Source organism: Triturus cristatus, chromosome 6, assembly GCF_964204655.1.
Source record: "Triturus cristatus chromosome 6, aTriCri1.1, whole genome shotgun sequence".
NCBI lineage: Eukaryota > Metazoa > Chordata > Amphibia > Caudata > Salamandridae > Triturus > Triturus cristatus.
The window spans coordinates 445,899,820-445,918,057 of record NC_140589.1 but is presented as its reverse complement, the minus strand read 5'-3'; the positions used below and the strand labels follow the sequence as shown (position 1 = coordinate 445,918,057).

At 44.5% G+C, this 18,238-nt stretch overlaps 1 protein-coding gene across 1 annotated transcript in view; it reads left to right on the top strand.

Annotated features, from left to right (window-relative positions):
• The window catches only part of HMGCLL1 (3-hydroxy-3-methylglutaryl-CoA lyase like 1), a 938,297-nt gene that overhangs the window by 256,564 nt on the left and 663,495 nt on the right, over positions 1 to 18,238 (top strand). Inside the window, exon 4 of the mRNA XM_085609190.1 lies at positions 14,166 to 14,261. Coding sequence (XP_085465316.1) covers positions 14,166 to 14,261 — 96 coding nt within the window. The remainder of the gene's footprint in view (positions 1 to 14,165; positions 14,262 to 18,238) is intronic.

Below are 18,238 nucleotides of genomic sequence, written 5' to 3'. Positions count from 1 at the left end.
TGTCTGTTTATTGCAGTTTCCAATTGTTTACCCAACAAGGGTAACAAGGATATAGGCCGATAATTACTAAGTGCCTGAGGGTCTGCGGTTGTTTTTTTTTAATATAGGTCGTACATATGCATCCTTCCATGGGGTGGGAATTATGCCTGATTGAATTGAGCAATTACAATCTTTTGAATTTCCAAGGCGCAGATAGGAGCTAGAAGGGCTATAATGCTGGGGGGACAAGAGTCGCAAGGTGATCCAGATTTAGCAGAGGATAATAAGTTAATGACCTAATTTGACGTAATTGGTTCAAACTGCTCGAGAGTGCTAGCTGTCGGTGAACCCAATTCTATAGGTCTAATGTGAAGTTCAGAATTCTGAGACTTGGTAGTAGTGAAGTTGGCATATATCTGCGTGATTTTATCATGAAAATGGGCTGCTAAAGAGTCGTATAGTTCTTGTGATTCTGTCCGTGATTGTCTACACGCTTGGGGTGAGACAAAATCTTTGACCATGTTAAACAGGGCTTTGGATGAGTTACCGGCCTGATCAATTTGATTCATTATGAAGTTAAAGTCCCCCATCAGTATGAAGTTGCTGGAGGCTAAGACTTGCATGGCTATATGCTCAATCAAATTATTAAAATTTTGCCTAAGAAACTAGAACTGTACACATTGTAAATGATATACTGGAACAAATATGTTAACCTCTGTATGTTTAGATGGATAGTTTGACATTGACTATGGTACGCAAGATGTAGGTACTATATGTATCACATATGACTCTAATGTATATGTCTTCGGATTGTGTATTTCCAGACACAGGATCATACTAGCGACCATATGATTTTATTGTCACTATGTTTTTGAATCTTCATGGTCATAGCTAGACAATATTATGACTTATTGTAGAGCGTGTTTTAGGCCTAGGATAATTTCTGACCTAACTGGTGGAGAGACTCGAGGACACAGGAAACTCACTGTAATATAATGAAACGATCGGCACAAATGCAGCCAATTTCTGTATACGTCACGTTCACAATCGGAATCACTCATCAATCGTGGGAAATATTATGGGACACGTACACGTCCACTGAAGAACGACTTTTGAACCTCTTTCACATCGAAAACGGAATCACTCACCAACCGCATTTAGTTGTTCTGGGACACATATATTTCTGCTGACAAATGACTCAGCTAACCTCTATTAACGTTAACTTTGAACTAGCAGACTTGACGAACGTAGGCGCTTGTAGACTTCAATAGGTGGAAGACCGTAATCTAGGGTCATTGGGATATATTTACTAATATCCCCACCATGGTCTGGTATTTGCCGATCGTGAATTGATTTCGGAGGCACTCACTTTTATTATATATTTCCACTTAATAACTATTTAGAATTTAGGGACTTTTTACAGTTAAGCATTATAAGTGGTGATTTCAAATGGTACGCGTTAGTTACAATCCGGTATACATCAAGGATTGAGAAACATTCGAACAACATAGAGTCTTGTTTCTATGTTTATCAACGTGACGCGCATTGTGACGCACAACCCGGATGTATCTATGGCAGGGCGGGCGTTGCGCGGAACACACACTCGATCCACGGGCTGCTGCACTCGGCGAACCCACACTTCTAATCTGAGACGAGGACGAGGGCACAGAAATACTGAGAGAACTTTAGGTAAGGACTGAGTCGCTTATTGGAGTGACAAGGGTGTAATTATTGAATAATGAGTGAGGATTTTAGACTTTGGATTGAATCGCTCATTTAGAGTGACAAGGGTGTAATTATTGAATATTGAGTGAGGATTTTAGACTTTGGATTCAGTTACGCATTTTATAGGATTCCGGGTCAGCCTGGAACATTTACCAGATTCTTTTCACCAGACTTCAAATCGTGTTCTTAATGTAGAGTGTCTTATACATCGTGAGGGCGGTTTCACGAATTGTAAAAACTGACGCATATACCCTCCATTGTTTACAGAGCGATGTCAGACACGAGCACCTCCTTAACAGGATTGTGACATTCCTCGTTCCCCGCTCGGATCATTGACCCCCATGTGGGCCAGAATTATAACCACATTTGAAGTAGGTTTGATTCATTTTGAGTATTGACGGCTTGCTTGTAATTACAGGGTTCGAGGTCTTTTCTGTTATTAGATCGCTCTTATTTCTCTTTATATGACAGAACTTTCTCCATTACCAAGATAGGTAAATATTGGGCCTTGGTGCCTTGATGTGTATTGTCAATCACCACCAGGTGAAATATGGTACGACGGCTACTTTCTCACGACGGCGTTAATGTTAGCTATCATTTCACTGAACTAGGCAAATCACGAAGAAATCACGTTTAAACTCACGATCAGGTCGTCTTTTCTCTCCATTCTTTGGGTATATCATTCATGATTATAATTTTAACGCTTCCAATTGGTTCCTTCTTATTCGTCCCTTTGAACTCAAATTGTTCATTACACAATAGTTCACTTTCTACTTATTTTCCTTTATTCAAAAAGTAAATGTTGGTTACTGTTGATGCTTAACCCCTGTCAATGACCTTCACGACATGAGTTGGTATTTATCTGCTTGTTTGCGCAGCCTTGAGGAAGTCGTGGGACTACATTCCCGATTCGACGAAACACGTGTTGGCTGTGACTGGCTGTAACCTTGATGCTTCACTTGAAAACTTCTTAATAAAGAAGAAACGAAGAAGATTGTATTTTGATTTATGGTTTTGTTCTCTATGTACTCATGTTCTTATACACACCATAGACGACGAGATTCATATTATTCATGTGTGCTGAGGATTTAGAAATAAGTTACATCAAGCTTTTGCTTACCTTTGTAGAGTGTGTGGTTTCTCTACACCTCTAGCACCGTCATATAAGCGATTTAGAATAACTGTTGTGTACTTTCTCTGAGGCGCCAATATACCTATGACACATACCACAGACCTACAAGAATCAAATTATTAGAAAAATTAGCTCTAGGTCCTGGAGGCCGATAGATCAGTGCTCCATTCCAACTGTCAGAGGGAGCCCTGGTTATTTTAAAGATGCCCAGTTCCAGACTGTCATTGCTTCGAGTGGAAGTCCATTGGACCTTAAGATGCTTTTTAAAAGCTATCGCTATGCCACCCCCCATTTTTCCATCCCTATCAAGATGATTAAATTTATAGCCATCAGGGATGGCTAAGTTAATCTGTGGATGGTTAGTGGGATTTAACCAGGTTTCGGTGAAAAAGCAGAGTCCTGGGGAATGAGAGCTAATCATGTCCCATATTTCAATGGGATGTTTGGTTAGGGATCTAACATTGCATAGGATATACTTGGGGCTGGTATCATCTAGGTCAAGTTCATTTAGAAGAGGCAGTGAGCTAGATATGTTTAAATTTCTTTGAAAGAAGCATGTCCTGCACGCTACTGGCCCTTCCAGAACTCCTGGGAACTTTCTAGGGCAACATATATTGGGAGAGGAGTTGGTTAATTCCCTAATTCTGATGTTTAACAGGGTTTTGGCGGAATAGATTATACGGGGTGTAGTTGTGGCACTTACCCTAATTTGAGCAGCATTTCCTACCTCTGGGCTCGGTCGGGCGCGGACGGGCTCAGACGGGCTTGCCTTAGGCGCGTCCGCTGCACGTGCGCTCTATCGCAAACATTTATACAATGAGGGCAAAAGAACTAACTCTGGGGCTCCTACAACAATGCCCCCAAAAAGGAAATCAGCATGGGCACCTCCGGGCCCCAGGGAACATCCACGTGGCTCCAGGCACCGACAATGTGCCTTGGGGAGCCCCAAAATGGCTCGTCTGGTGCCCCCTCTAGCAGGGGGAAGGCACCGACAATATGCAAAGGGGGAGACCCACTCCAGGACTTAAAAACACAAAAACTCCCACTTGGTGCAGCTGCCCGCAACTGCGGTGCAGCTGTGAAGAACAAGGAAGCACTGGCACAAGCACGCTGCCCAATGCGAGCCCCACTCACCGGGACACTTGGCTACTCCGGTCTCTTTCTCTCTGCTCTTCACCCAGTCCCTCTCCTGGGACACCGGACTTTGGCCTGGAGCCTGCGAGGCTCTGGTCGATCCTGGCTGCACGCAGGGCTCTCCTCTCCAGTGGGGGAGCCCCACCTCAAATCAGACAGCCTTCTCCTGTGTCCCACTTGGCCCCGCCCAGAGTCAGGCAGCTTGCCTGGCTTCCTCATAGCGTTGCGGCGGCTCTCCATGTCGGGTCGGGCCACTGCAGTGATTCCTCTTCCTCACAAGTGCGGGGTTGGCACCCGCTATAAAATATGCATCAGTCCTGATATTTTTGCTTCTTTTCCACTAGCTTAAAAAACCTTTTACCAGTTGCCAATATAGTTCTAAGTCCTCTGCCAAAAAGCATGCCATGACCACCTGTCTACAGCTATGAATATTTCTAGCATTGAAGAGCGGGCAGAGCATGCTCTTACGTTCTGACAGGAGATCTTTGCCTATGCAAATCAAATGCAGCAGGTCCTCCCTACTCCAACCACACAGCCTGCACAATGTTACAGCTGGACTTTGTTTCCAGGGTGGAAGATGTAAGAGTGATGGAAGAACCTCCAAATGGTAGCATAGATATCTCTCTTTCACTGAATTGGTGAATTCCTTCTGCAGGTAAGGTTGCACTGCAGCCCTAGTGTGCAATGTAGTACAAACCACCCGTGAGCTATGCCTGCCAATGTCGCCTTATCTGCTATCAAGGAGACTAGTTTAATTATTTTGTTTTTGTTTATTAACATTGACGAGTGGCTGCAATCTCCCACCGTTTCTCAGCTCCTAGAGTCTTAAGAGAGTCCCTAAGATATTTCTTGCATGGCAGGTATTCCTGGTCCTTAGTTCAGCCCATAAGTGGGCATTCAGTGATCCCGGTTGAGCTCCTTTTATCTTATGCCAACATTTGGTATATGCCGCTCTTTGCACCAGCTCTTGCTTCAGGAGACCAAACTCCATTCTAATTTGTGCCGGCGATGTGAACCTGGGTAGACTAAAGATCTTTCTATTGGCACCCGCTACAATGCTATCTAAGGTGACTGCATCTCTAACTCTCATTGCTTCACTTCCGTAGGAGTCTGTTGAGACCAATTTGGCCTGAATGAACTGAAGAAGTAGGGTGAGGCTGGAACTAGTTATGGTGTTCTTTAAGTGTTTAAGGACTAATGCTAATGGAATCTCCCTCCTTATTAATGCCTCATTTTGTTGTATAAGGAGCCTTTGCTGCCCAGATATGTATATTCCTTAACACTCGCAGTGGCTGCTTAGCTAAAAAAACAGTTGTGCACACTCCTAGACTGGTTTGAGATCATGATAATGATCTTAGATTTGTCAACTTAATGGTCAGGCCATTTTCATCAGAATATAATTGAGTGGTGTCTAATAGGTGTTGTAAACACACTGGTGTCCGTCTAATGAGCACCAGGTCATATGAGTTTAATACATTTTTTTTAAAACATACCTCCCAGTTTTGGTGTGTGGGAGTTGCAGGAGTTTCTCCTTCGCATTAGATCTGCCATAAATAGATTAAACCAAGTAGGGTCTAAAACACAACCTTGTTTTAGTCCTTTGGAGATGGGGACTCAGCTCAAGAAATGAGTGCCAATTCCCAGATTAACTTGCACCCAGGTGTTTGCATGTAGTTAAATCAGTAATTTCAAGAGGCTCGGTGGAATCTTCTATTCATGCAGTTTGTGCCAGAGTTTGCCCCTGTCTAAATCGTCAAAGGCTGCTTTGTGATCTATAAAATAGAACAGTGTTGTTTCTGTTACCTTTGCTGCGTTGATCAGTAAAGAGAGGGCAAGAATGTTGGTGGATGTGCCTATCAGCCAGCAGAAACCTGTCTGATTTAAGAGAATCATGGAGTTGCCATTTGCCAATTGAATTAGTTCACCTAGTACAACCATGGCGAAGTATTTGGCATCATTATCGATAATGGCCACAAGTATATAATTTCTAGGGTTGTTCTTATCACCATGTTTGTAGGCAGATGAAAGGACCGAGGCCCTCCAAGATGGTGGAAAAGCCTACTCATTAACAATTGTTTGAAACACTGGAGCTAAACTGAAAGCCCAAAAGACGGGATCCTTCCTTGAATGGGGCAGGGGGAATACCATTGGGCCCAGGTACCCCCTCTCACCTGCCCTTAGGTATCTGTGTCTTAATTAATTTCACAGTAACTATGTAAATATGAGTTGAAGTGCTTCAAGGCCAGAGCAGGGTTCGAGATTAAGGACACCTTTCCCCCTATCACTGCCAGTGGCTGCCTCTCGGTTACTGTTGAAGTGGTCCTTTAGGTACTTCTACCACACACCCTCTATTAGATGAGAACTTACTGCACTATGGAAAGGGAGCAGATGGAAATTCACCCATCGCCAGAATGAGTGCTGTTGTTATTGTTGGCATCGTAGAGAAGTTTAGCTCAACGCAACTCTTCTTCCTCCTTTAGTGATCAGATCAGCCACTTCAGGGCTTCCTTCTGCTGTCTCAATTGCTCTTGGAAGATCATTGTTGCCGTCCAAAGTTGAATTTTCATATAATTTACTTTTAAAGACAGTCTGCAAAGTATGGCTGCCTTTAAAATTGACAGCAAGAAAAACAGCAGTGCACACTCCGGTGCAGGAAATCTACGGGCCTATAAACCTCCCTGACCTATTATATACTAGGGACTTATAGGTAGTTTGAATCCTCCTTGCCTTATTATATACTAGGGACTTATAGGGGTCTGTCATTGCCAATTGAAATCATGCCTAATTACCATATACATTTTTCATCAGGGCACTGGCACTGGCACTGCCCTGGGCCTGATAAGCAGAGCCCAGGAAACAGTCAGAGTCAGTTAACTCTAGTATCTGTCATACAATGGAAGTGAACAGGGCAAATAGAATGACTTTCTCTCACCATGCAAGCTGCCTAATGGGCAGTAAGGCCTACATAGTGATGACTTGTCGTATTCATAGTTAAAAGAAGGGTTCAGACCTGTCAAAAGGGTTTATTATGGCAGGTCGCATTTTCAACTTTTTTTAAACTGCACATACTGTCTACAGCTGTAGCCCTGTAATCATGTCTGCACTGTCACTGTAGTGGGTGGCATGATGTATGCGGCAGCCCATTAGTGACATTTGACTTACAGGCTCTGGGTACCCTTTGTGCAATATGCTAGGGACTTATATGTATGTTAAATGTGTCAATTAGGAGTAAAGTCAATTTTTACATGTTTTAGGGAGTCTCAGCTCATGCACTTGGGACTGGTTAGCAGAGTCGTAGTGCACAAAACCAGCAGCATCAGTCCAACGAATTGGCATTGATCATGCAAAAAGAGGCATTTTCCTACAAGAACTGATACCCCTTCCTCATAAATGATGCTGCATGATGACATCAAATCAAATCAGCTTTATTTTGATTGCAGTATAACAATCATAAAAGCACAGTTAAAAAATACGAAGATAGTTCACAAGTTTGCATCAAAATATTAAATACAACACACGATAAAAAACGTTTGCATGATGACTTACTTAGGGGTGGCTTCAAATATTTAAAAGAAGCCTTTAGGCTTGTCAAAAGGGGTTATTTTGGCAGGTTGAATTAGCAGTTCGAAACTGCAGCTGCCAGGTTACAGTGTAATGCATGGAGTCATGTTCACCTGGCCACCTCAATGAATGGTGCATTGGTGCTGCACTTCATAGGTGACTTTAACTTTTCATAGGATGGATGAATTTTGGACATCATATACTGTGGATTTAAAGGAAAATTAAGTATGCCAATACGGTTTTAGCCAATTCAGCATGTATGAGCATTCAGAGCTCCTGCACTTGGGCCAGGTAGATAAAAAGCTAGCAACATTAGTCTAAGAAATAGGGTGATCATGCAAGTAGACGCGCCCCTTCCTTAATAATGATCCATGATGACTTATCTGACTCTATTGTTAAAAGAGGCCCGCTAGACTTGTCATCTTTGGGATAGTCTTACCGCAACTTTTTTGCCTACTTACCTCCACTTTTTGCTGTTTCTTTTTGTTGGCCTTAGGAATTTGAGCACTGTGCTACAGCTACCCAGAGCTAAAGTGCATGTGTTTCTCCCCTAGACATGGTGATATTGGTATTTACCTGATTAGCATATTTAGTTTACTTATACGCCTCTTGTAAAGTTGTATACCATGTACCCAAGGCGTGTAATATAAAAGCTACAAGTGGGCCTGCAGCACTGATTGTGCCACCCAGATAAGTAGCCTTTCAAACCTGTCTCAGGCCTGCTGTTGGCATTTAAAACTACTTAACAAGCCTTAAACTTCCCTTTTAGTACACATAAGTCACCCCTAAGGTAGGCCCTAGGTAGCCCTAAAGGCTTTACGTGGCTTAGTAAATCCAGAAATATATTTCTTGTTAGGGCAGCATTACAAAAGTGATAAAATCCCTTGCTCAAAATGTTAGCAAATCTGGGCCTAAATTCTGGAGGGAGCAGTTGCACCAAAACATGCATAAATCAAAGGACAGCGTGTCATTTGCACTTTTTAGTGATTAACATACAATAATCAATTTCAACTATAGATTGTCAGAGGCTTAAGGGGGATGTGCTGCCCCACTGGTGTGATCCTCAAGGCTTTTGAGGTGCAAAAAATTATGTAAATAATGAAGGTGAAATTAGGCTTACTAAAATTAATAGTACTGGATCATAGATGAGGAATACTCCAATAGCTCCACGTAAAAGCACTCGAATGCATGCATTTCTTGAATTAATTTTTATTAGCCCAACTAGCGTGACAGCCAAACACTATGCTTCCCTTGCAGGTACAACTACACTTAAATCAATCAATCAATCATAGGTTTGTTAAGCGCAACTACTCACCTGAAAGGGTCTCAAGGTGCTGTGGGGGGCGAAACTCCTGGGTGTTCACGGCAATCTGTCAAAGAGCCAGGTCTTGTTAACTTGGAGACTGTTGACATCTGTCGGAAGTGGAGTGGGAGGGTGTTCCATGCCTAGGCTGCAAGGCTGGAGAAGGAGCGACCTCCTGTTCTGGTCTTCTTGATGCATGGCACCGTAGTGAGGGAGAACTGGGCTGAGCGTAGGGATCTATGGGGTGCGTGGAACGAGAGGCGGTAGTTCAGGTAGGCAGGTCCGATTTTGTGGAGGGCTGTGTGGGTGTGGGCAGGGCCAGACTGGCTACTGGGTGTTTTTTGCTTGGGTGGTAGGGTGGGGTCCAGGTTCACTGCTGAGGGTGCTGATTTTTTTGCCGGGGAGCTGCCGGCGTTTCTAAACAAACAATACAAAACAAATAGCTTTGAAGTTTATTTGTTAAAACATTTGTTTTGCATTGCTTATTAAGAGAAGCCCGGTAGCCATTCCGGCCCTGGGTGTAGGTGAGAAGCTTGAAGGTGATTCTCTTCTGGATAGGGAGCCAATGTAGTGTCCGCAGGTATTGGGTGATGTGGCAGTGGCGCGGAAGGTTGAGGACTAGTCTGGCGGAGGCGTTCTGGACGTTCTGGAGTTTGCGGGTGACGTTCTTGCTGATACCGGCATAGAGAGCGTTGCCATAGTCCAGTTTGGTGCTGATGAGGGCATGGGTAATGGTTTTCCTGTGTTCGAGGAGGATCCAATTGAAGGTCTTTCGTAGGAGTCGTAGGGTGTGGAAACAGGAGGAAGAGACAGCATTGATATGGTGGTCTAATTTGAGTTCAGAGTCCAGGATGATTCTGAGTTTGAGTGAGTGGTCTGTGGGGGAGGGTGGGTACCCAAGGGCAGGGAGCCACCAGGTGTTGTTCCAGGCATCGGGGTGTGGGCCCAAGATGAGTACTTCAGTTTTGATCGTGTTTAGTTGTAGGCAGCTGTTCTTCATCCACCTGGTGACCACTTCCATTCCTTCTTGAAAGTTGTGTTTGGAGACGCTGGGTTCATTGGATAGGGAAAGGATGAGATGGGTGTCGTCTGCGTAGGAAACAATTTTGAGTCCATGGGATTGACGATGGGTGCAAGCAGGGCCAGCTGACAGAACATTTGTTAGCCACAAGGGCCATGTCCATCCGGTGTGTTGTCCGAATAGACCTCTCCCATCCCACTAGCAACGCAGTACTCCATACACTCTGCTTGCTGTGGATTACTTGGAGCATAATATTTTTTACCTCACTGGCAAAGGAAGAACAGCTTTTAGTACAGCATGGGCACAGGAAAAAAACCTCATTGCCCTCCTCAGTGCAACTTCAGAATTCTACATACTGAAGCTGCTGTTAAAGACACTATCCCTGTCTGATTACGAAAAGGATCATTAATGATGGCTGATGCACAATACTGAATTAAGTGGAGAGGCTCCGTAATGCAGAAAAGTTTGGTTTGAGAAAAGATTGCCTCGAGTAGAACATGGTTGCTGTAAACTCTAACAGCTAAAAGGTATCTGTTTAAATATTGGCTCTTATTCCAAAAGATATTGACAAAAGACATGATCATCAATGAAATCGCTACCATGGGTGAGATTTATCAAGGCTTTATGATGGTAGAAGGTAACACAAAGGGCAAAGTCTTTACTATCCTGCACACATTTTAATCTGCACTTAAAATAGCCCAAAACTAAGGCTAGGTACCCTTATGCACTGCTTTGCTCTACTTTGTATCACGGGCGTGTCCCATGAGGACCACATGGTTGTTACCATGCAACCACACATTGTTTATGATCCAAAAACGCTTTTACTAAAAAAGATAGACAGGGCTTTGCAGCAAAACGTTTTACCCCCTCAAAGTAGCCATAACCTTTGGGAAAGGTTTTATTTTCTCAAACATTTCAAATTTTGCATGTGTGGCTAGAAAAGATTTCAGCTATGTTTACGCCTAGTATTTTGTTCTGAAAAGGTCTCAGCAACTTTGGTTGCTGCACTGCATTGCATGAGTTTTTCATAAATGTGCCCCCTAGTTACAAAATCATTTTTGCATGACTGAACATGAGCAAAAAATAAAATGCATATATGCTTGGAACAAGTCACACATCTCACCAGGAGTTTATACCTTAGCAATCATGCTCTATTCTTGTGCCATATTCAATATTCAAGAAGGTAAAGGTGAAATGTTCATACCTTATATTGGTAAATATGATCCTCCTTTATGATATGTCATTGAACCCATCAATAGTTCATGTTATAGTTGGCCAGAATCTTTATATCATTGATTTTGTTTCAGTTCGGCTTATTTGCAGGGCAAAGAAATCAAACCGTCTAAGGGTTTCAATCTGGCTGGTTCTCAGAGGCTGTGCCTGCAAAACTTTAAAATGTATGGAGATTACATTGTTTGTTTCATAAATCTACCTTAGCTACACCAGTTATTAATAAAAGGAGATCCAGCAGGAATTTTGTTTATTGTCAGATTGACCATTTGTTAGGTGATCAGCATTCAGCTTTGGGTTAGTTTTAAGCAGGTTTTGAGCCACTGATTCTCATGAACCAATATAATTTGGAGGCAGAGTTGAGTGTGGTTAGCATATTTATGGCTGTTTTCATTGCATATTGCACCAAGTTAGCTGATTTGGATGATGAATATGATAGCAGCTAAGATGAAACCTTTGGAATTCTGCAGGAAATAGGGAGTTGCAGTGATCTTGAGCTTTCCATCCGGATGAACCGATAGTGATTTGAATGACATGATGAGACCCAATGCAGTGCTATGTACCATTTGTGTGTATCAGGCATTCAGCACTACTAAAACCACAAAGAGATTGAGGATGATGAGCCAGTGCTCATTTTTATTGTTGTTGATGTGTTGTCTAGTGTTCTTCTACACAAATAGGAGACGCAGCAAGGCTGAAGCCAGGTTGTTTGTCTGGCAGGTGATTCTGGATGATGTAATCCTAGTCATTGGTTTGAGAATGCTAGCTCAATTTTTCTGATGACATTTTGGTGGTTTGTGGTCTCTTGTAACCGCAGGGGAGAATCTGTCCTGGTTTAAGGTCATTAGGGAAAGTTTCTTGATGGGAATGTATTTGCAATGTTCATAAGGGGGGTAAGGATGTTGGCATTGAAAGTCAGTGTAACTGATACTACCTTAATGTTCTTCATAGCTACTGACTTTGTCTAAGTTGAGAATATCAGTTAGATCACTATGCAAAGGAGGTTGAAGGTTGTCCACTTTGATAGTTAGGTGATAGGGGATGAAAACATAGATAATTGCTGCTATGTGTTATTATTGAGTGATTATGTTCACCATGAAGATGTGTTCAATGGTGTATTACTTGTAACTGTTTGTGTGATTGTAAGACTGAGAGTGGGGTGTTGCAGTACTGAACAACCTTGCTTCTATTTCTTACTTCTTTGAAGCTAGACTTGTAGAGGGAGGTATTTACTGTAGCAATAAGATATCTTCATGCTGAGAGGAATGTTTTGAGTCCAGTGAGGTTGTCTAGGGCATTAGTCTGTCTTCATTTATTTTCTTGTATGTGCATATTGTGCTTATTCTCTGAAAACTCTTGGTTTTAGCATGGTACGTTTGATTTCGAAGGATCACGTTTTAATGGTAAGTTGAATTTTTCATGGTTAGGTTTTTTACTTTGAAGAGTATTTGCTTGTGGGAATTTGAAAGGCCAATGGGGTTCAGTTGGAACTTGTCATGGGGGAAGCCTTTAAAAAGAGTGACAGGATTGTTCTTGATATTTTGCTTGAATTTGGAATATAAGTGCGTGTTGAGGAAGAGGAAAGGTTTGTAAAGTAGTTCATTGAGTGCAAGGGTATGTGGACCTTGCAGTTAATTAAGGATGAGGCAGTCCCGATGCAGTCAAGAGGTTAACCTTTGGAGTTTCTGGATTTGGTGATGAGCTGCTTGACATGGTGATCATTGAGGAGTATGTCACACAAATCTTTTATTATCTTAGTGAATGAGTCACCGAGGAGGTATGAGTTTTTGAATAATGGGGGTGTGGGTACTAAGTACAGCTTATGCTCTCTGACATTTTGCATGTAAAGTTTTGGTTCCAATGGTGTCTCTAGGTCAGTTTGAAGGAGGCATCTATGAATTGCCAATGGTGGAAAGAAGGAAGGTGAGGAATTCAACAATGGAGGTGATCCCGGTTGCATAGAGTGCAGATTCATAGAGACATGGTGATAACTTAGAGACATCCCCCTGTCTTGAGAACAGGGCCCTTGTGTTGGATGTTGTTCCCTGCATGGATTAAGAGGTTGAGGTTGTGTGGAAATAGATATGAGCTCTCTTTCATGATAAAGAATGCAAAAACTTTGTACTGAGTAATGACAACAACATGTCAGGAGACTTGAATATGGTTAAACTAAATTGATGAGCATGGATTAGATTTGCTGGTGAATGGGAAAGGTTAAAGTTCTAGGCATTTACAGGACGTGGTCTGGGTGACAGTGTAGCAGTAACAAGATGTGTAATTTCTGTGTAGCACATGTTGAAGACTACATATTTGTGTTGCAAAGGTTTGAGCATTAGGCACTTCCTGAATGGAACAGTCTTTAGTACATGATATCCTCATCTTCGTTTGAACTTTGATGAGGATTCTCAGGAAATTGGGCACTATTAAAACTTGCTTGTAAAAAGTGGGGTAGGTTCAGTGATGTATCTGAGACCCTTGCTGATTGTCATTATAAAAAAAACTCTGATGGGAAGCATGCCTGTAGCCTGCGAGTTCGCTTATTTTCTGATTTGTTGGAAGGTCACATGACCAAGCAGGCACACAGGAGGTTGTGGTGTGCATTTTTTGGTGAAAAGTATGCCTATAGCTCTGGCTTGGCTTCTTCTCCATGCTGATGGCAGGCAACATGACCGATATAGTGTACAGGATTTGTGGAATGATTGGTGGCGAGTTCCTTGCTGGCTAAATCTAATTAAATTATTTTCTAAAAGTATCTTTTCCTTGCGTTCACGCAGCATCTTCTACTCCCAACCAGCAGAAGGTTACATAGGATGTTATGTAGTAGTATGGAAGGGAAGCCTTTACCAAGTAGCCTGTTTTAAAGTATTTGTGGTATGAAAAGTCTCTTGGGTCTCGAGGAGCGACTATTCTCTGCACCAAAAGCAGGTTACATGACTAGACTGGCAAGTCGGATATAGTACTTCTGGATGGTTTGATGCTCAAAACAGACTATAGAGCAAAAGAATATAGAAGCTAAATTATAGAAATGATGGTAGCATGATATGAGGCTGAACATTAAAATTCTTTATTTCACTTTTTAGATGGCCGACCACTCAGAGGTCATGAAAGGAATCAAGAAACATCCTGGTGTGCGATATCCTGCCCTTACACCTAATCTTCAAGGATTTCATGCAGCTGTAAGTGCTCCATATTCTAAAAATGCTTGTAAGACAGCTGACTTTGAGTCACTGTACTTGATGATTAATGGACTTGGCCCTTTTTGCGGGGTCATCCCAGAAATGTTTGCCTTCATCCTGTATTTATTCTGACCTGTTGTTGGTGGTTTTAGGACTCTGGGCACTTTATCACTGCTGTTCGGTGCTAAAGTGCATGTGCTCTCTTTGGTAAGATTGGTTTACACCTGTTTGGCATATTTAAATTACCTATCAGTCCCTTGTACAGTGGTATCTCATATACCCAGGGTCAGTAAATTAAATTCTACTCGTGGGTTTGCAGTGCTGCCTGCGCCACCCACTAAAGTAGCCTTTCAAACCTTTCTCAGGCCTCTGCCACAACAGGGCCTGCATGCGCAGCTTACTGCTGCTGTGACGTGGCACATAAAGTGTTTGCCACGTCTATGACTCCCCTTTTACTACATATAAGTCGCCCCTAAGGTAGGCCCTAGCTAGCCCTATGGGCAGGGTGCGGTGTAGGTAAAAGGTAGGACCTGTGCCTTAATTGTGTGTTATGTCCTGGTAGTGAAAACAGCCTATTTGGTCTCTCACTGCTGTGAGGCTGCCCTCTCATAGGAATGCATCGGGGATTCCCTGATATGTGCGTCAGTGGTAATTCCTCACATGAGAGGGGTAGCGTGATCAAGTTTCGTATATTTGGAATAGTGGTGATAAATGCTGCGTATTGGTGTTCGCAGATTTATTGTCACTATTTTAGAAATGCCTCTTTTAGAAGTAGGCATTGAAGTACTGGGTTTTTCAGAACCAACCCAGCGGTGCCAGGGGACACACCCGAAGACTTCGAGTTCTTCCTGTCTTGGACCACAGAAACACAGAGTCTTCTAGGTGAAGTCAAAGATCGTATTTATTGGCTGCAGACCAATCACAGGTATCCGAGAAGTACAACACGATGTATGTTCTCAGGAGACTGCCTCTAACCAAAAACCAGTCTTTTCTTATATACAGAATATTATGCTCTGGGCAACACCGCCCCTGTTTTACAAGTGGTCGTTCACATATTTTCGCTTCAAAGAAAGAGCACAGTCATGATGATAATCCCACATTTCAGCTCGTCCGGCACATAATTATTTACCCAGCGAGGCTCAGAACCCTCATCAGATAGCAGCAGACCCCAATAAAACGGACACCTCCTACTCGTAAAACAAGCCATAAAGTAGGAAACAGAGTCAGGTGTGAAAGGGATTAGTCAGGAGTCGCGTGGGATACACGACTTTATGATTTGTTGGGCCCTGATGCTAATTCCATAAGGCCGCAGTAAAAGGAACCGGCCGGACAGGACTGACCCCGGGCTGCGGAGTCAGTTTGCATAGGTCACACAGAAGTCAAGGAAAGATTGCGTGTTCTTTAGGCCTAGGCATGGCCTCAATGCGCAGCCTATGTGAGGGCAACCACAAAATGGTTACCCTTCTAAAATGGAACCCGAGGGTTCGACATGTAGTGTCGTGTACGCAGTGAATTCATCGGTGAAACATGACGAAAACACTCATACATACCGCATTAGTCATTTGCGGTTCGCTGATACCAAAATTGGCAGGGTAGGACCATGCTACCAACATGGTTCCGAAATTTACAGTACCACAGAATTTCTGTGTGCTAGGTGTCTTTGTGCCTGTCTTATGTGTATTGACTGTCTGGCCTTGGAGTGACAGGGGCTGGGGAGGTTCAGTGGCTCCAGAGAGTGTGGATAAGTCAGAGCTAGGCTGGCTAGGCCTGGTCTGCATTTGCAGCGGTAGGAGGAGTAGCACCTGCACCTGAACCTGCACCTGAATAGGGCTGTGCCTACTTTACAGAATGATGGCTCAGCCCCCTAGTGGTGTGCCTTTGGCCAGGGCTTACATTTACAATGGGGAGTGTTGTGCACTGTAATGAGATTATTAAAGTGCCCCCAGAACTGGTTTGGACTGGGCTCAGGGCCCTGGGCCAGGGGAAAACAAAGACACTGGAACTATAAGAGAATGGGCTGTGACCCCATGTCTGTTGAACTTTGGGAACTGGATCCGAGGAAGAATACTCTGCCAGGAGGAACCACTCTGGGACTCAGCCCCCGCCTGCTGTGTGGTTGAAGGGAATGCCCTCTGCCAAGGGGCCCTGCGTGCTGGCCTGCCTGTGCCCTGTCCTTTCCCCACCTGTGCTGGGGAGATCATAGCGCTGGTGAGTGCTTTCTAAAAGAGTGGGCTTGCACTGGGATGACTTGGGGAGGAACACTTTTTGCCCTGCAGCTTGGACAGCACCACTCCCGTCATTGGTGGCCTGAGCCCCAGGTGTGGGCTCACACTGCCCTGAACAGTGGGGAGCGCTTTGTTGTTTCGCGTTCAAGAGCGCTGTGCTCTGCAGCCAGTTTCATTCCGGAATCCTGCAGAGAAGGAATCCCTGCGCGGAAAATCTTCTGTGTTGCCTGGTTGTGGGTGGGGCTTTAATCGAGGAAAGAGCCCTGTGTGTTGCCCGAGAAGTGGGCTCTTACTTCCAACATGATGCAAACCTGAAGTCAGGCCAAGGAAGCCTGATCCTGGGCGGGGCTCCCTTGAGGAAGAGGAGAGCCCAGCGGACTCCTTTCAGCCACTTCCGACGGGGACCCTTAGCTGGATGCCAGGCCTAGGTGCGGGCATTGCTAAGGAAGGCGGGAGCCTCCCAGCCGCACCAGGTGCCTGCACCGGAACATTAGGAGAGCAGAGTGGCGGATGGCTGCAGCCTAAACTTGCTCACCCCCAGGGATTGGTGAGTGGGGCTGAGCTTCTGGGTGATGAGCCATGGGCGTTACGCTTGTGGGACCATTCCTTTGCGTGAAGGGAGGTCCCTGATTAATGTGGGCAGAGCAGGGTCACCCCTACCTATGATATCTCACATATATTGGTGGCACTGGATTTTTGGAGTGAAGGCAGGGTGAGTTGCACCCCTGCCCCCCTTACTTGTGGCATTGTGCCCCAAAATGGGGTGAGACCTCAAATGAGGCCCCCGGGGACAAGGACTGCCCTATTTCCTGGTGTAGGTGGGCGCGTGGCCCAGAAGCCTGTACAAAGGACACCAGGTACCCCAAAGGAGAGCGCAAGCGTCATGCTGATGGGGATTTATATAGTAGTGTGTGCACTTCTACAAGTGGGCTGTGGACTGTTGGTGCTGGGTAGCATTAGGGTGCACAAATGTATCTGGGGGGACTTATATTCCTATGGCCTCATCTGAGACAAAGTGATTTGTGACTTATTTGATGCTTATGCCTATTGCCTAATGGGACCCTTGACCCTGCATGCAGGTTAGGCCGCTCCCCACACCGCACAGCACCACCTGTGTGTCCGTGCCCCGCTGCTGCCATCTCTGTAAGTTCGCAACTCCCCTCGGCTCTGCCATTACTCTTGCCTGCTCCTGTGTAATTGTCTGCCTCTGCCAATTGCTGCCTGATTATTGTATTCTGCCTTTTGCCTCTTTTCCCTTTTAATTGTATCTGCCTTCTTGCCTGTTAATTGTATTGGCCTTTTTGCCTTTTTGCTTCTGTTACCCTTCTTCCCACTTGCCTTCTGTATCCTGTTTTTCCCGCCGCTGCTCCCCTGCCGCCCCGCCCCCCCACTTGCCCATTCGCCGCCCCGCTCCTGCCTCCCAGCTGCTCCTCCCTCCCACCTCCCCTTATATGGAGGCCGCTGCGTGGTGAAAGGAGCGACCCTTGACCCTGCTTGCAGGTTAGGCCGCTCCCCACACCGCACAGCACCACCTGTGTGTTCGTGCCCCACAGCTGCCGTCTCTGTAATTTTGCCGCTCCCCTCGGCTCTGCCATTACTCTTGCCTGCTCGTGTGTAATTGTCTGCCTCTGCCAATTGCTGCCTGATTATTGTATTCTGCCTTTTGCCACTATCCCTGTTTATTGGATTTGCCTTCTTGCCTGTTAATTGTATTGGCCTTTTTGCCTTTTTGCTTCTGTTGCCCTTCTTCCC